We start from the raw sequence: 20,551 nt of genomic DNA on the forward strand, positions 1-20,551 counted from the left end.
ATTAAAAAAATTTTAAAAATAAATTTAAAAAATATTTTATCTTTCAAAAATTAACTTGGCTATTATCCCAATTCTTTTTTAGTGTATTGCGTTCGTGTGAAAATAACTTCATGTAAGTGGTCCAGGTGATCTGAATCCATCAAATTTGTACAAAAATTAGTAGAAGGGAGAGAATGGGAGGGGAATGAAAGTGGGCTAGTTGTGCCTTAAGATTGGATGAGAATAAATTGAGAAAACAAGGTTAAAGGGAGAAGAATGAACAACACCCAATAGCAGCCATTGATTCGTTGGGTTGCTTTATGGGCCCTATAAGTTATAATTCCCTCCCTCCCTCCCTCATCATAGGAATAATAATTAATTAAACCATGACCCCACTCCCTCATCATAGAAATACATTCTTGAACAAATAGTAACTTCTTTCTTATATTCAATTTTGTATAGTTCAATTTAAAAATTATTTCCCGACAAATATCTATAAAAAATCTTTACAATAATTAAAAGGGAAATTCTGTGGTGCTGTCTGCCAAAATCACTATAGGATGTGGTCGGTATGTGGCATCATCTCTAAGTAACGCGTGTATGGTATGGGTTGCTAAAGAGAGTAAGAGTAATAGAATACTGTTACGGTTTTTTTTTTTTAGTTTTCCCATTTTTGATGTCCCGTTTTTTGTGTTAATGCAAATTTATTGAAACATATAGGATTTTTATATGATTAATAGTGAGAATTTGTTGATACGTAGATGGATATATCATATATGGCACACTATAATTAATAAGAGATATTTTGCAGTATAATTAATATATAACACGGTAATTAAAAATTCTAAATTTAAAATTTTAATAAAATATTAACAAATATTTTAATTGGATAGTTGGATTAAGAAAAAATTCAAAATGATACTATTAAAATAAGATAGTGTAACCGTTTTAAAATATTAGTAACTGCATGTTTAAATAATATCAATATCTCATTTAATTTAAATAATAATAAAATATATTAATTTTTAAATTGGTCCAAATTAAATTATTAATATTTTTTATTATTTTAACAAATTATATTTGTATGTATGCCTATAAAAATTATATTTTTTTATTTTTAAATACTCATATCTAGTTTATAGTTTAAAATTTATGTCTTATAAATAAAATATACTCATAATTAATTCATTTACATTGTAAATAAAATAAATAATAAAATATAAATTCGTAAATTATATCCAAATTATCTATATCAGTAACTGAAACGTTTTAAATTATTTATTTAAAAGAATTCGTTATTAATTTTTTATTACTACTTTATAGTTACAAATTATTAATTTAATATTTATGTCACCAAATAATTGATTTATTTATTTAAATTTTGTACTAATTGACCGTAAAGTAGATAACATTCAATCCACAACTAATTATAGTGAATAAAAATGAATAAAAAATATCATTTAGACATCTTGTAAAAAAGAAAATTATTATTTTTTATTTATTTTTATTCAGTATGATTAGTTGTGGATTAAATGTTATCTATTTTACAGTCAATTAGTACAAAAATTTAAATAAATAAATCGATTATTTGGTGACATGAATATTGAATTAATAATTTGTAATTATAAAGTAGTAATGAAAATTTAATAACAGATTCTTTTAAATAAATAATTTAAACATTTTAGTTATTGGTATAGATAATTTGAATATAATTTTTTTTTTGTGACAATTTGAATATAATTTACGAATTTATATTTTATTAGTTATTTTGTTTACAATGTAAATAAATTAATTATGAGTATATTTCATTTACAATGTAAATAAGATAAGACATAAATTTTAAATAAATAAAATAGGTACACCCATGATACGTTACTTACACTGTAAACGAGATATGAGTATTTAAAAATATAAAAATATAATTTTTATAAGCATACAAATATAATTTGTCAAAACAATAAAAAATATTAATAATTTAATTTAGACCAATTTAAAAAAAAATTAATATATTTTATTATTATTTAAATTGAATGAGATATTAATATTATTTAAACATGCAGTTACTAATATCTTAAAACGATTATACTCACGTATTTTAATAATATCATTTTGAATATTTTCTTAATTTAATTATCCAATTAAAATATTTGTTAATATTTTATTTAAATTTTAAATTTAGAATTTTTAATTACCGTGTTATATATTAATTATACTGCAAAATATCTCTTATTAATGTGCCATATATGATATATTCATCTACGTATCAACAAATTCTCACTATCAATCATATAAAAATCCGTATATGTTTCAACAAATTTTGATTAACACTTAATTAAATACATCAAAAACGAAAAAAAGAAAGGAAAAAAAAATCTGTAACGGTACACACTCCTTTTAACCAGCCATACCATACACGCGTCTCTTTGAAATCATGCCACATACAGACTACATCCCATGATGATTTTGACAGACAGTACCATAGAATCTCCCTAATTAAAAAGCCTCATATCAATCTTCTTTGGTCCAAAATTAAGAAAATATAGTCGAATGTTATTATTAGGACAATTTTATAAAGAAAATATATAAACATTGTATAATATACACTTTTCAAACCAAAGCAAAAAGAATTTATTTATATTTTAAAATTAAAATTAAAAATAATTTTCAAAGCATATGAGAGTTACTATATCTGTGTCGCACAATTCTATCTGCGATACAATCAAAGAAAAAAATTGGCAGAATGGTGCTTCAATAAAAGGTATGAGAGTAAGTACTCCTGATATTCTATAATCTATCTATGTCTAATGTAAGGCGGGATAAAATTAGACAACCTCATGTTAGAAAAGATCCACGAATTTAGAATTGGGAAGCGTATTTTCGATTAGAGAGTGAATCATTCACAATTTTTGTGGGTAATTTACCTGGCAATGTTTCGAAGAATGAATTGTTTCATATGTTCAAGTGGATAGGAAGGATAAATGACATCTATTTGGCACGTAAGGAGAAGTATGGCCGGATTCATCTGTTTGCTTTTATCAGATATACTACAAAAGGAGGTGCATTAAAGGCTATCAAGGAGATGAATGAAATGCGATTAAGGAGAAAAGAGATCTTTGTGGGTGAGGCTAAGTACAGGAGAAGGATTGATGTCCGGGAAAAAACCACTACACACGATGAAGATGTCAGGGAGTCTCCTGATGGAAAACAAGAAAAAATCAAAGAAAAGAATATTGAGGTGAACGAGAAAGAGAGAGTTATCTTGGAACACCATAGAAGTGAAGAACTAGAAATTCAAAGGGAACCGTTGGAGATGGGATGGGATGCGGTGGTAATAATGCCACATGGACTACGGAGACAGAGCATGACAAGGATAGAAAGGTATTTGCTGTTGAGGATTTGGATGAGTGGCATAAGAATTTTTTGAAAACGCGAACGGATAATCCTTTGATGTATCCGGCAGTTATGGTGAGTGCGGAATTTATGAGATCTCAAACAATCAGCAACGAAGCAATCTCTGAAAGAACAGAGACTTGGGAATACGGGGATAAACGAAAAGAAGTGGTTGATCTGGTGTTGAACAAAAGTTCAGTTGGGGCTGAGTTGAAGCATATAAGGCCCAATATGTTAGTGGGGTATGGCGGCGAAGTGGCTGTGTGGTGCGACGGAGAGTACGTCATTATACGTTTTAAAAGGGCCTCCTCGCTGGCTGCCGTGGGCGACGGTGACGAGAGAGGCATGGCTAATCATGGAGTTTGCGGGGTTGATGCTACGGTGAACAACGCCGACGAGGCAGATCTGGGAGAAGTGTTGAAGTCAGCTGCTAGTGGCGGAGGTGATAATGTCCGCGCTGAACTTGATGGCATGGAGGGCAGGGAGGAGCATGAAGCCCCTTATACACCCGATGAGCAGAATTAAGCCGGAAAAGAGATTGGTAGATGTGCGGAGAATTGTTCGAACAGCACAGCGGAGAAAAACATTCCACCAGGTGTAGTTAATGAGATCCACGCTAGTTTGGACGAGAGTGGTAAGCAGTATGTTGGCATATGTCTGATGAGGGGTGATGCAGTGCAAGATTCAGATTTAGAGGATGAGAATACAATGGTGCAGAAAATTGGGTTGGATGATGAAAGGGCTGTAAGAAACTTGGAAGATTCGGAGGACTCAGAGGAGAATGCAGATGGTGAAACTAATCAAGATGAACACGGAGGAAGTTGGGATAAAGATATGGCTGAAAATAGGGCTGATTGGGATTTGGCTGTCGAATCAGGAGCTATTTTATATGACGAGGATGAGGACATTATGGCTATTCTCCAAGCTTAGAATGAAGTATTGGCACAAAAAAGAAGGCAAGCAAAACAGAAAGAGAAAGCAAGAAGGTGCCGCCCTAAAAATCAAAATAAGGTGTGTAATAAAGTTTTTAAATGATTTTAGTTTGTGGAATATGAGGGGTTTAGGGGGTGTTGGAAAGTGAAAAGTGGAAAATGGTAAAAAATTTAAGAGTAAAAATAATGTGAATATATTAAGATTGATAGAGACAAAGAAGGAGGTGATTTCTACGTTTGATGTAGTGCAATTTTGGGGTAATGATGCGGTGAGTTTGGAATTTGTGGGATCAGAAGGTACTTCTGGAGGTTTATTAATAATGTGGGATGTTACGATATTTAGGTTGAGTAATTGTTACAAAGGGGAGAGATAGTTGTGTATAGAAGGAGAATTGACAAACAATAATTTTATTTGTGCTGTTTGCTTGGTGTATGGTGCGCATACAAGGGAAGAGAAGCTTGCTGTGTGAGAAGAGTTGAGTTTTTTATCGAAAATATGCCAGGTTCCTCTTTGCTATATGGGTGTCTTCAATGAGGTTGTGCAGTTGGAAGAAAGAAAAGGTGCTAGTGTGTTAACAGTTTTATCGAACTAGTGGATATAGAGCTGAATGATTGTAAGTTTACGTGGTTCAGGGGGTCAATCGTGCAGTCAAATTAATAGAATATTGGTGAATTTGGTTTTATTGTTATCATTTGGAGCACTTAGTTGAAAAGGAATGACAGAATTTTCAGAAATCAATAATCAGGTGTTGCAGAAGTAGTTAACAGGTCGATTAAGAATTATAAAGAGTGGGGTGATATTTGATCTTTTAGGTTGTTGATGACTTTTATCAAAAATAATTAAGAATTAATTTATTTTATTTGTTTAGTACTTTTCTGTTAAGACGTTAATGCTCTAGCTCTACCTTATTGTGTTGAGCTTTTTATTTAAAAAAAAAAAAGACAATTTTATAAATATGATGTTGTGTCAAATTCATAAGAATTGAAGGGTGAAGCACTTTTCCTTTTCTGAGATATTTTTCAGGATATAGATGTCCCTCTTAGTAGATTTTATTTTACTAATTGTTTAGTATCTTTTCGAAATCGGACACGTGGCCTTGTCTTTAGACAATTAAAAAGCATCAAACTATGCAAGCTTTGTTTGCGCTGTAAAATGATTGAAATCTCATGAAAGAATAGAATTTAGAATCAGATTTTTTTTTCTTTTTTGGTTGCTTTTCAAAACTGAATTTAGAACTTCATTCCCCTATCCTAACATGCCATAACTGAATCTCGAGTTTATATTCGGAAAGAAATAAAGTCAAATTACTCTAATACAAAGAGGACAATACATATTTGGTTAGGACTTAGGAGAGATAATATTCTGCCTTCATAACAGTAATCTAAAAAGAGCTTATATATTTATTAAATTTTAATAGTTTTTTTTTATTATTATATAGGCCAACTACATAAAACAAGAAAATAATATAATAATTGAAAAAATAATGTACATTACACACGCTTCTCTCTCTACTTTATCTTTTCATAATTATCTTGTACAATTTATAAAAGCTTGTGAAATAAATGGCCAAAATGAATTGCTTGCATTTCTACTCTTTGCTGTAGAAAGTAGATAAAATTAGGTTATTAGAAAAGTTAAATATAATGTACAAGCTTTCCCTAGTGGAATCTAAGTTAAATAATTAATATATGATTTTTGCTTTTAAATAACACATATTTATTGCATTTTATACAGATTTATTGCTTCATAATCTTAGTTCAAATTTTATTATTATTTAGATTTTAGAGATAAAGTGACGAAGGAAAGAGAGAGAGAGGATAGTTTATCTCACAATTTATTCACAAGTTTATAAAAGTATGAGAAAGTTTAGCGCTTTTCAGATAAATATTAAGAGTGTAACACTTTTTATTAATATTAGTTAATATTTTATATCTTATTGTATTTTTATATTATATATTAAAATTTATAATTTAACTAACTCTCTATATATTTTTTTAGACATTACATATAAAACTATATTTATTAACTAAATATTAATTTAAAATAATTAATTTTATTAGTTATATAACTAACAAACATTATTCTTTTAAAAATTGAAATTGGACCGAATCATATATATAAATTATAAAGCAGTTATACTGGAATTCTCTTCTCTACTATCTCATGGCCAAAATTCTTTTGTTCTATCAAAATTAGCAGTGAAAAAGTTGTCCATATATATCGAATTTTATTTGGAGCACTTTGGCTTTATACGTACGTAAGTCGTAAGATATACTCCACGATTTCCGATAAAGACATACATACATATGATATTCATATTCTGCTGACATATCTAAATAAGATAACAACATCTGATATTATTAATCCCAATCAGTAATTTATTCAACTTTTTTCTTTTTTATTTAAAAACAAAATTTATTGTATTTTTAAGATATTTGTCATTTTTTAATACAAATACTAGTTAATAGCATGTACACTTTATTATAAAAAGACACCAAATTTAAATTTTTAATATATTTATTATTTATTAAAAAATAAAACTTTTAATTTTTACTAATAATAATTTTAACACACATCTTTAACTAAATTCAGAATAAAAATTATTCTTGAAAAGGTGTATTTTCTTTGACTAATTATAAGAACTTGTGACTTGTGAGTCAGTGAAGTAGAACTGACCAAGTGGCAGTTTAGCATATTAGAGTGCCGAGATTTGGGATAATGAGTTTGTGAATCCAGAATGTCATACCAAAGATTTGGCTGAGATTAGGATAAATAATATTACCAACTTGTCCACCACTTTATTATTTATTATTTATTATTAAAGAAGGTTAAATAATTATTAGAATTTATTATTTTTAGTTATATTAATTATTAATATTTAAAAATATAAATAAAATATGTTATTAAATTATTAAAATAAAAAATTAAATTAAATAAATTAAATTAATAATTAAGTGATGATTAAAAATAATAAATTTTGATATCTCTAATATTTTTTATTATTTGTTATATATTATATTTTACAATATAACATTGACCCTACAGAATCTAGTCTTCGACCATGACAACACATTTAAGACCACAAAGTTAAGGAGCTTAATCATCGTCAAATTGCATTTTTGTATTATTATTAGTTGTCCTCCTATTAATTTTTGTACATATTCTATTAATCTTTTGTTCTTTATCTTCAACTTTTCTTTCTTTTTTTTTCTTTTCCCACGCGCGCATAGAGATTGCCAGATTGGATAGGATAAGGGAATATGATACTTTGAGTTAACACACTAAATTATAATTAAACAAATTTGGTCCAGAGAGCTCATGTTTTTTTAACCTGCAATTGACTAATACAAATTTTAAATACAATTTTTTGAGCCAACAATCAAAGAGAATAGAGAAGAGGAAGGAAGACAGAAAAAGGAGAAACTTAGTTGAAAAATGAATTAATATATCTCGTTTATATTTGTATATGTTATGTAGATATTTTATATTTATACTTCGAAATCAAAGAGACAGATTTGACAAAATCAAAAGATAAATGTTGGTTCAAGATTTAGATTTTGAAAGCGAAACCAAACTCTTTTTTGGAAGTATTAGTTTTAGAAAATACATCAAAGTTTCTACTTTATCAATGGAAAAAATAAAAACATGACAAAAATTATACAATATTGGCAGAATCATAAACATGAATGCAAATATATCATAAATGTGAAAGAAATAGACTTTATTATAACTTTTCATAAATAAAAATATGAAGCAACAACATCTTACAGAATTTTAAAAGAAGAACTTTGCAGAAATATAGATTACATAAACATAAAGTGAAAGTACAGAGCTATAAAGAACAAAAAAAGAAAGAATGGAAGGAAACCTAATCAGAAGATTTAACTTAGATAAATTTGTAGCAAGTTGCTAAGATGCGTAAGAAAATAAGTGTGTTATCTGAAGAGAATTTCTAACTTTTTACTTTTCGTATGCATTTTTATCTATGAACACACTTGATTAATCCCAGATTGATACGTGACCACGTATAATTACTTTGCTAATAGCAGTTCTTTTTAGAAAATATTCAACTTTTCTATTCGTCAAACATCTCCTGCAAATCTTCTTTGTCAATTTGACACTTCAATACTTTGGCATGTTGATTCTAACTCTAATCGACTTCCCCTTATTAATTAATCTCGACACAAATTCTATCGAGTAATATAAGATAGATGTATATATATTTCATTTATACTGTAAATAAAGTATGTTAAATAATATTTTTCTACATATTTAATTTATAAACGAGTTATCTCATTTTTGTTATTGTTATTTTTTATACTTAAATGATATATGTATATATTTATCTTATTTACTATGATATCGAGATAAATAATAAAATATAAATATAAATTATTTTAAAAATATACATACTTATATATATAGAATTTAATTAATTATTTTATAAGAGAATTCATCAATAAACTTATTTTTAAAAGTTAATTTTGACATACGGTATATTATTTATAGTATTGTTAAAAAAATATAAAAAATTTAAATTTATTTTATTTAATATTTATTAATTATTATGACAATTAATAAACATTAAATAAAAAAATTTTAGATATTTTTGATTAATTTATTTTAGTTAACAAATATTTTTGTATTATTTATAGCTTGTATATGACATACTTTTCGGTTTATGTCACATGCTCTGTTCCAATTTTGTTAATGTTTCCTATCGCTTAGATCTCATTCAAACTCGTAACAGTTAATAAAGACTAATTAAATATTTGGTAAGGTATCGATTTTGTTTTTAATATTTGAATTATATCTTAATTTTATTTTTAATGTTTGAAATATTTTATTTTATTTTAAATATTTTGTTTTGTTTTGTTTATGTCATTTGAATAAAATTAATTTTTTTAAAAAATATAATCTTTTTTTATTTTATTTTTCTTCTTTCTTTTACTCTTGTACTACTTCTATTTCTAAATTAATATAAGGGATTAATATTATTTTAACTCTTAAGGTCTAAGGTCAAAATCGAATCTGTCTCTAATCTTATTTTTAATTTAAAATTGTCATTAACGTTTCATCTGGTATTAAAATCGTCCTTTTGACTTTTTATAAATAAAAATATCTTTGCGTTTGTTCTGACTCAAACGCATCATCCACCACCACCACTCTTACCACTATCACCACCCCTTATTTCCACCAAATAGTAACAATCAAATTCAAGAACACAACGTTCAACAATAATAATTCAGTATTTAAATTCAAACAATTATCAATTTCATCCATCACCAACAATAACATATAATTTAAATTCAACAACAATAACAACATCAAATTCAGCACAAAAACAACACACACCATTCATTTTTTTTTTAAAAAAATTAGGACAGAAAGAGAAGAGAGATGGAGTGACGGAGGAGGCAAAGAAAAAAGAAGAAGAAGGAGAAGGATAGCATAGCACTGGCTTATAGAGAAGTTGATGCCACCGTTGGAGAGAAAGACAAGAGAACGAGAGGTAGAGAGAGATTATCCGCTTCCTCTTTCCTTTTTTTGGTGGCCTTAGCGATAACGCCAATCGTGAAGGAGGTGCTGCCTTTGAACTATACTACGACGATGACGATGGAAGCAATGCACAACCTCAGGTCATCGTAATCTGCACGCACCACGATGGCGTACGGCTCACTCGCCATTATGTCCATCATTGCCTTGTACTTCTTCACCGACGACTCGAACGACAACTGCTAACCATGCGGGTGAATTGCTTGCGTCCGACGGATGAAGTCAATGAGCCTCTTGGCCAACCGCGCGGATGAGATGGCAGGAGCCATGGAAAATTGAATGGCTAAATCAAAATTTGGGGAAGAAAGACATAACGGTGTGAGTGTTGAGAAGAGAGAAAGAGGGTCTGAAACCCTAGTCCTCAGGGACGGACCCAGTAGCAAAGAAGAGGGGGCACTTGCCCCCACAGTGTTTTAATTTTTTTTTAAAATATAATTATATATAATATGCCCCACTTCAAATTTTAAATGACCCCACTATAAATAAATTAAACTCAATTAGCTAAAGTTTTAAATTCACTTTTTTTATTTCTCTATCATTTTGATTATTATTTAACCTAATCAAGTTTAATTCTTGTGTCGTCACTCCTTTATTCCCTTAAGCCCTCTTTTTATTTTTATATTTTCAACTTTTTTTTTCTATTCCTTATCTAGTGGTCATCTTTTATTCATCAAAAAATAAATTTTAAATTTTTTATGTTTTTTATATAGTTCTCCATGACCATATGTATCTTTCAATTTAATTGTTTCTCTTTTTGATATTTTCAATTGCAAATTTTAATTCAAACAACTGTAGTTTAGGTATTAATCTAATATTTTATTTTCTTCGTGACTTTATATATTTTATTTTATTTTCGATTTATTCATTTTTATTACTTATTTTTTATCTTTTGTTCTATTATATGTACCTATGTTGCGTATAAAATTTTAAAATAAATTGATTAATTTACTAATTTAGAATATATTTTTTATTTTTAGAAATAGTAATAGAAAAATATTTTAATTACAATACATAATTAAACAGATGTATAAAATCTTTCATCTAACATTATATCAAAATTAAATTAAAAAATATATAACAAATTTAATTATTTTAAAAAGAAAGAAAGAAAAAATTGTGAATTATGTTTCTGTTATTTTATATAAACATACTTTTCGTATACAGATTTAATTTTTTTAGTATTTATATATAATTCTAGTTTCAAATTATAAATATTAGTGTATCATTAGGCGCTAATATACTAATTAATTCAGTCTTTTATTATTAAATGTGTATAAAAAATTAGTTAGGATAATAAGGTATTTATAATTTAATTAAAATATTTTAAGTTCAAGTTTTAGAAATAAAAAATATTTTTTTATAAATTATATATAATGAATAGTATTTTAAGAATGAAAGTGTTCACTAACTCTTTAATTTTTATATCTCTATATAATTAATAATATTTAATAAAATTTATTTTAGTATATATATATTTTTGTCCCCACTCCTAAAATTTTCTGGGTCCGTCACTGCTAGTCCTACTACCAATAACAATCAGAGGGATATTTTTGTCTAAAAAATATTAAAAGGATGATTTTAATACTAAATGAAATGTTAGAGATGATTTTGAATAAAAAATAAGGTTAGGGTTGATTTTGATTTCGACCATAAACCTTAGAGACCAAAAAACCAAAACAATACTTATCCCTTAATATAACCATTATTGCAGTCACCATAATTAAAATTGTTATTGTTACTTAGAAAAAGATAATGAAATAAAGATGTAGAAAGTATATATCTCTCTCTCTCTCTCTCTCTCTCTCTCTCTCTCTCTCTCTCTCTCTCTCTCTCTCTCTCGTGTACGTGCGTGCGTGTGCTCTCTTTATAGGCTTTGTCCAATTCATAAGGCAGTAGTGACCCTCCTTCTTCGTCCTCTCGTCCGTTCTTTCTATCATCGTCGCCCTTCTCCTTCCTTCTGGTTTATGACCCTCCTCTTACTCGACCCTCTCATTCTTTCTCTTTATTTACCTCTCTCCTTTTCTCTTTTCTTATTTTCATTTGTTACAAATTAAGTCCTTTTATCTTCTAAGTTTTTTAAATTAATAATTCTTTTATAGTATACTTCTCTCTTGTAATATTTTTTGTTTCTCTTTGTATATGATTTAGTTATGAAGATGCTTATTTCTCAGATTTGGGAAGAAAATACATAAAGAAAAATGGTTCTTCTATAGAAATATTGGTAGTTAGAAAAAAATTTTAAATTTAGACAAAAAAAAAAGATATCTCACAATATTGCAGTTATGAAGATTTAAAAACTAAAATGTTTACATTTGTTTCAATTTCTACTTATTAAGATTATCTATAATCAAAATTTGTACATACTTTCAGCACATAATTCAAAATAGAGAATATCTCATTTCTTCTTTAAACTTATATCTAATATATTTTTCTTTTATATGTATGTATTTTTGAACTTTTCTATAAATGAAATCTCTTTTTTTTCATTAAAAGAATAAAAATATATTTTTTATTTTTTCTTTAAATGACACATTTATTGCTCTCAAATACTCGCATTCGGATTCAAATTTAGCGTTAGGGAGAAGTGGGAGAGGAACCTATGTAATATGTGTGAGTGTGTTGTATTGTACTAAGACAAAAAATTAAAAAAGCATAATAGCTAAACAACAAAACACAAATTCTCATGTTTTTCTACCATATTTGTGAAACTGAAATTACAAATTTAATTCTTTTATCATTTTATTAACTTCTTCATTTTAGTGTAGTTTGTTCTATTTTTAAATATGCCAATAATGGTGCTACAAGTCATACCTACATTTTTAACACTTCGTATGTTCATGTGCGGATGAAATCAACATCTAGTCATCTACACCATAGAATTTAAAAAAAAAAAAAAAAAGAGAATACCAAATACAACAGTTTAGGGTTGTCAAACAGGCTAGTCCGACTCCGTTTAGGTTCGACCTGCTGAAGTTCGCAGATTAAACAAGCTAGCCCGTTTTATTTAGGGGCTATAATTGTTCAGCTCAAATTGTTTAAGACTGATTTGTTTACTCTTTTATTTTATTTTTTTAAAAATATTTTGACAAAAATATCACTTTTAGGTCAAAAATCTTAAATAAATAGTATTTTTTTTAGTTGATGTATCGAGTTTTCAAATTAAATCAGAAGAAAATATTGGTCAAAAGTATTAATTTCTTTTTTTAAAAAATGTATAAATTTTTTAAATGGGTCGCTTGTTTAGCCTGCGGCTAGCCTGTTTAACCTATAATTAATTTTGGGTTAATCGAATTTAATCTGTTTAAGTCAAAATTTAAACGAATTTAATTTCAGAGATAAAATCTACCCGACTGTCCTGGGTTTGGTCGGTCATGTTATAGTTCTTTCCCTTTATATGTTTGGCTCATACTTTGGATCTTAAACTTCAAATTACAGATTGATTTCTTATAGGCTCAACCAACAAGGTATTGGGATGGATCTCTTTGGTGTAAACTTTTTTGGGCTTGCCTTTTTTGTGTTTTGCGCTATAAGGTATTGTACTCTTGGAATCACTAATAGATCATTTTTCTTTCCAAGTTCATATTTTGAAACTTCTTATGTAGATTCTTATTAGTAAATTGGGCTGGACATGTTAGACAGCTTAACCCAGCACACTGTCAAGAACAAGAAAAAGAAAAATAAAAGCCCAACAGAGTGCAAACTGTTAAGCTCTTGTTATTGTGGTTGTCAGCCTTTTAATTTAATGACAAAAAAAAAAAAAACCTTTTAATTTAATTTTGAGTAATGTTATAGAATCAGTATAATTTATTATTTTTGTTCAATAATTAATTAATAATATTTAAAAGTATTATTAAAAGAATAGTGTTAAACTGTTGGACTAAAAGTATTAGATTGTTAGTTAAAAATAGTAGTTAATATAAGTTAAAATTGCTGATTTTTAGACTTTTTCTTTTATCAGGACTAAAAAAAAATTAATGTTATAAGCAAAATAAGTATCTTTTAGTTTTTTTTTTTTTGGTAAAAAGTATCTTTTAGTTTAAGTCTCATTAACCATGATGGGATTGGATCTTCTTAAACGTTTCTCTCATTTTGTCAAGTATGATCTTTTAATCTTTTCATACAAAATCTTCTCTTTCGTGTAAAGTTTTAAAATTGTTAAGAGTAAAGACTCGATTAAAATTGATCGAAAACATAGTGTATGTGTGTCTATATATATATCTATTAGGCACATTGGATACCCCAATGCGATTACTGTGATGAGAGAATCTTGCAAGGTTTTTCTGCAAGGAATATTTTTGTTCTCTTAAAATATGAAATCGATTGTGAACCAGAAAAATGAAATCAAATTCCCTTTTGAATATCTTGTATGATTCTGGGTCACTGTCTGACATATACTTGCGGTTCCAATACATACTTGAAACTAGAAAGAGAAGTAGCACCCTTTTGTTCTATTATGCCAAAATTGAAGTATAAAAACGAATGGAAAAATATAGGTAGACAATGAAAATATTAGACAATGTGAACAATAGATATCAGATGTTCAATTCATTAGGTGTGCGTATAATTATTCTAATATTAAGATTTAGGTGAGTAATTTAGAGTGTAGTGTATTTTACTTGAATTGAGCTAATTTTAAGATCCGTTGTTCATGTTGTTCAAGAAAGTCATTAGTTACCTAGCATAACCTAAAACGAATTACCAAAAAGAAGTGTTAATTAATTGTCAATCATTATTAAAGATGAAGCATTAACAAGGGTGGCAAATTTTATATTAGTAGGAAATCTCAACTCAGAAGCTCTTTTTTGCACCACTTGGGGAGTTCAAGGAACTAAATTTTGGAAGAGGGCCAAAATTCAAATAACAATACTAAATGTAAACAAAAAATTAGTTATTAAATCAATTATTTATATAAAATATGTATTAAAATATAAAATATAAATTAAAAATGACTTAAATAATATATACTCGTACACAAATATATGGTAGTTAATTTGGTAGCTTAACATTTTTTAAATTGAAATGGAATTGATGATTGATTGGCATTCAAACTTTACTTGTTTTCAAAAAGTAAACGTGCATGGTGCGTTATAATTCAACAATGGGGGCTGTCTATAATAATAATAATAATAATAATATTAATAATGGCACAGTTGGTGGATGCGCAAATGAATTGTGAAATTGAAGCCTTGAAAGGATAAATAAAGAAATTGGGTGTGAGAACGAGAGATCATGGCAGCCACGCATAGTCGTATTTTTATTTTTATTTGACAAAATTAAGAACAACAGATGTAAAGCCCTTCATGCCAATGTTAAATATGATGATGTTTGTTGACTAAATATATCTCTTTTCTTCGTAAATAAAATAAATAAATAAATAAATAATAGGTGTTTGAACCAATAAGTTAGAAATAAATATGTAAAAGATACAATGAAAAAATTACTTAACGAGAAAGTGACATATGAGCGACATAATCTATATCAACAATTCCTTTTTTACTTTATTTTTAAAAATGTTATTTAATCTTATAAGAGTATGTTAAACATTTTAAAACTAATCCTAAAAGATTTCTTGAGTTTTTTAAAAACTAATAATATTCCTCTAATAGGTTTATTATAGTCATTTTAAAATTATATTCGAATTTTTACTCTCTAATACATTCAAACAATCTTATATTAATCTATCAGGGTATTTCATTTTTTTTTCAATCAATGCTAATTGGTATTTTAGTAAAATGAACTAAATGCATATTTTAAACTTTTAGAATTAATCTTAAAAAAGACATTTTAATCTTTTCAAAATTAAGCAATAGGATAGTTCAGTTTTTTAAAATCAAATTCAAATATCTAATTTATAATTTCTAATACAATTAAACAACTTTAATTCTAAAAGAATATTTTAAACTTCTTAAGAATAATCCTAAAAGATTACTTTACTCTTTTAAAAATTAACCGTAAGAAAATTTCATATTTTAATATTTAACTCAAAAGATATTTCACTGAAATGTTTAATTAATTTTGTCATTTTAGATGTATTCAAATAGCAATGTTTAGGCCACGAACATGAAGGAAGTGACCTAAGGTCAATAAATAATTGCAGAATAATTACAAATCACCTGTCAAAAACAGCTTTGAGAATAACAAAGAATTTAGACGCATGTTCTTATGAAATACATTCAGAATAATTTAGTAAATATGTCAAACTGCCAATCCACTTTAACTAATATTTCTGCGGCATGACGACCCATGTTACATATTTAAACCTATAAATTGATTATAAAAAGAAAAGGCTATGCAACCCACTAAAGGAGTATAGGCTTGAAAGCCCCAACACCCAAAAATTCAGATAGTCACACACACCATAGTCATAATCGACTAATTTGAGACCTAACTAACTGTCCATAAAGTTCATTACATTAAAAAATTGTATGAGAAGCCAAACCCCACCTGTCACTGGGAACAATCATAAAACAAAAAGAGAAGGGAACAATCATAAAGCAAAGCTGCAGGTATGGGTTTGTGAGACCAAATATTGGATCCTTTGTGATTGTCACAATTGGCAAACAAACAGACAAAGCTTCTTTGATAACATTATACATAATTTTCTTTTTTAAAATACTCTTCAACATATATATTATATCTTTTAAAATAAAAATTATACATATGTTACTGTTACAAACATCTAATAAAAAATGCTAGTGCTTGTTAATATTTAATACACTAAGATAAAAAAGTTCTAGTTATGAGAGAGATAAAAATCATGAGTCTCCATTGATTCTCACTCGTTTCTTAACTTGTTACAAAAAATTGTTATTAAGTTACAAATTCTCTCTCAGAATTGGGCATAGACACAGCATTACTGCAACATGTAACAAAAATATGCCAAACCAAACAAAAACAATAACCATCATTATGCAAATTCTTATTCTCAAATCTCAACTGCTAATCCTCTAATACCAACGTATTTGTTGTGAATAAAGGTGCATAAGTTCACAACACATTTGTTAATAGAATTAATTTGGAAGTTTTATTTACACAAGGCATACACCAGTGTGGTCTACTGGCAACCCAGCTTGAAGAATGGGACCAAAAAACCCACTTGCATTCAAAGCCAAACAAATAGTTAAACAAATAATAAATAATAAAATGAGTTCACACGAACAACCGTGTTGAGTTCATAAAAGCTTTGCACAGGTTTTGGAAGCTTGCCAGCAATTTCTGAAGCCTCAATTTCAAATCTCATTATTGAGAAAAAAAAAAAAATAAAGTATAACACTATCTTGTGTTGCAATTAACTTCTTACTCTTACCCATACTGCTAAATTTTGCCTTCCCCAAGAATTTGGTTACATTTAATTTAATACCACCACCTAAGTTAATCAGAGTTCAGATGCAAAAATTTGTATAGTGTAAAATCTGCTAATAAAGTGAAATTTGGTAGCTTTAATATGTTACTGTTTATAATGAAGCAGAGGCTTGTAGTTATACACATATACTTGTAGTGAACTAAGTTTAGCTTATTTGAGGAAAGGATTTTTGGAAGGAGATACACCTATCTCAAAGATGGTGAAAGAGAAAGTAGCTTATTTGAGGGAAGGGGTGTTTTTGTCTCGATTGAACAAAGGGTAGGCCATGGATAAGACTTCAATTTGAGATTCTAGTTAAAACTTAAAACCACCATGAGTAAGTCTTAACTAGAATCTTGAATTTAAGTCTTACCACTGTGACTAATCCTAGTCAGTATCTGAGGAAAAAGGGTGCTGCGCAAGCTGATCTAATATAATAGAAAGAACAAAAACTACTACTGCTATCAGGGTTCAATATCAGATTTATGAAACTATATTACCATCATCATAATCATTATCATTATCATCATCATCAATTTCACAAAACAAACTAATCAGCACTCCAATCCTGACCTAACAGAGAAGAACAAAATAATCAACACACCTCTGAAATAAACAAGAGTCATAAAAGGCCAGAACCCAAGAAGCCAAGCTATATGTGGCTATGCAATTCCACCTGCAGAATAGAAAATCGAAAACAAATTTGAATCCACTGGAAATCGTTGAAAGATAGAGAAGGAAGCACTAAAGGGAAAATCGAAGTACCTGTATCTGGAGACTGAGTGACTATGGAGAAGGAACAAATAAGGTTCAATTCTCTCTTTTTTTTTTTTGTTTTTTCTCCTCAGAGTCTCCCAATTTATACAATAAAAAAGCACAGTAGAAACCTCAGCCTCTCTTTTGATCGAAATCCATTAAAGAAAGAAAAAGAAAAACTACTGTCCAGAGCCTTGAGAATCATCCTTAGAAGAAGGAGTCTGCTGGTGGTGGTGGTGGTGGTGGTGGTGTTGGTGTTCTTGATGGTCCTGGTGCACCCTAGCCTGACCCATCTGCTGGTAAATCTGAGTCAAGGCCTGTGGATTTATGACCCCAATATGTCCATCTTGCGACAAACCAAGCTCCAAACCAGGCATCTGTTGTTGTGAACCACCCAAAATTGATGTAAAGCTCATCGGACCCATGCCGCCGCCACCACCGGCAGCAGCACCAGAGGGAACTGAAAAGTCAAACCCCGGGAACCCAATCTTTTGAAGGTAATTTGATGATCCCTCGTGATGGTGGGGCCATAACCCTGCTGTGGCGGCTGCGGCCACTTGATGATGATGATGATGGGGTCTTCCAACTAAATTCCCAACACCAACCATTGTTGCCCAACTGGTCCTACTGCTGGACCCTCCTAATTCGTCAATCTTTTGGTGTAAACCTGCTGAAAGAGATTGGGTTGCTGACTGGTGCGAAGAGATGGAGTTTCCTGCCGCAGCGAGAGCGGAAGCCGGGATTGTTCCGGTGCCGGTTGCGGCTATTATTGAAGGCTCGGCTTGTTGGAGGAGCCACTGGATTGTTTCGCCGTCAGATTTGTGGCCTAATTCTCTGGTCAACTGGAAGATCCTTGCTGCGCACAAGGCCGGCATCCTTATCCTTCTTCCTCTTCCTTCCACCTTTGTGTGTCTGTCTTTGTTGGAGCTTCTCTTTGGCGCTAACTGCTGTGAGACCTGTTTCTTGTTCTCTTCTTTCTCTGATACCACAATCTGGAAATCCTTCACTTCTGATGCCTTGTTCTCTCCCATGGTGTTGTTTGTTGGTGGTGGTTGTGGTGACTCCTGTGGCTGCTTTGAGCCCTTGGGATCCATGAACAGTGTGTGTTTTTGTGGGGGAAAGAGAGAAAGTAAAGAAAAAAGAATTAATAAAAAAGAAAAGGGGAAATGATGGGTCCGTCCGGTCCTCTTTGATTGAAGAAGGGTGACCTCAAAAGTCCTAAACTTCATGAGTTTTCACTGTTTCTGGCAAGGATTGAGGGATTCATAAAACCCATTAAAAAAAAAAGTTATTGAAATCCCAATGTGCCCCCAATGTCAAATATTTTCACTCCATGGCCTTTGCTTTCTTACCTCTTTCACGGTGTAGTGGGTTTTGACCAGCCAGATGTGAATTTTGAAAGCTACTTTAGCTGCCAGTTTCACCACCATTCATTCGGGGGATACTGTAACTCACTTCAAACTTCAAATGTACATTGCCTGAGTTGATCTTGATCTCCACTTTAGTTATGAGATTGACAAATTATACTGATTTAGTTCTTCAGATTTAACTATTTTAATTTGATTCTTTAGATTTTAAAAAATATATTGCGTTAATCTAAGCATATTTTTCATCACAGCAATTCAATCTGTGAATAATGTAGTTTGCTACACTAGATATAATGACGGTTAAATAAGATGACAGAAAAGTGTAATTGAACCAATTTAATTTTATTTTTTTTATAATTTAAACAAACAACATAATTTTTATTCTTTTTTTTTCTTTGTGTATAGTTACACGTCAGAAATTCCGATTGTAAGTAGCGTCAGAATTTTTTACATTCAACCACCAAGACTCCTAGTAATAACATATCATCATAGGTACTAGAGTACTGTGGTTGTGGCTTTAGCTTTATGCTTCGTTGGTCAACAACGGATTCGAATTCTAACAAATTATTATTTGGATATCTCAACTACAATGTGAGAAACTTTACTTAGTTATTTTATTTTTGTTTCAGCTCACTAGAAAGAAGTGGTGTGGATTATTTGTGTGACTGACAATGGACAAGAAGATCTAGGTGAAACTTTGGATTCTGCAATGAAAATTAGACAAGCGAGACTAAATTTATATACTAAAAATAAACTACTACATATGAGAATAGAGATGAGAGAGAGAGAGATAGAGAAAGGGGGTGGAAAAATACCAGGTGGGTGAGAGAGAGATAGACAAAAGGGGTGGGAAAACACCAGGTGGGTGCAAACGACTAAACAAGGTAGGGATCCTAGAATTTGGAACAAAGATGAGTATCATCGATTGGAGCTGGATTCTTTCTCCGTATTAGTTGATAATCTCCCGGTTGATATATCAAAACGGGAATTGTTCAGTTTGTTCAATTGGACGGGCAGGATTAAAGATATTTATCTTGATGGAAGAACAAGAACGGCCAGATCTATCTATTCGCATTTGTCCGGTACACCACAAAGGGGGGAGCTTTGAAGGCTGTTGTAGAAATGTATCATATGGTGTTGAGAGGAAAAAGAATTTTTGTAGCAGAAGCAAAGTATAGAAGGAAACCTGAACTGAAGAAGATCAAAGGCAAAGAAGTGCAGGATTTCA

General features: G+C 29.4%; 1 protein-coding gene across 1 annotated transcript; it reads right to left on the bottom strand.

Annotated features, from left to right (window-relative positions):
- Positions 1-17,682: 17,682 nt before the first annotated feature.
- LOC112755061 (transcription factor TCP20) lies at positions 17,683-19,584 on the bottom strand. The gene is made up of 2 exons (XM_025802956.2): positions 17,966-19,584; positions 17,683-17,876 (listed from the first exon to the last, which is right to left on the bottom strand). The coding sequence occupies exon 1, from the start codon at positions 19,183-19,185 to the stop codon at positions 18,136-18,138; it is 1,050 nt and encodes a 349-aa protein (XP_025658741.1). The 5' UTR covers positions 19,186-19,584; the 3' UTR covers positions 17,683-17,876; positions 17,966-18,135.
- Positions 19,585-20,551: the final 967 nt, after the last annotated feature.

This window comes from Arachis hypogaea, chromosome 16, assembly GCF_003086295.3.
Source record: "Arachis hypogaea cultivar Tifrunner chromosome 16, arahy.Tifrunner.gnm2.J5K5, whole genome shotgun sequence".
Taxonomy (NCBI): domain Eukaryota; kingdom Viridiplantae; phylum Streptophyta; class Magnoliopsida; order Fabales; family Fabaceae; genus Arachis; species Arachis hypogaea.

What these genes read in the sequence shown, in the direction of transcription:
- LOC112755061 (XM_025802956.2), bottom strand. Translation starts at nt 19,185, where the DNA reads ATGAAGTTTAGGACTTTTGAGGTCACCCTTCTTCAATCAAAGAGGACC.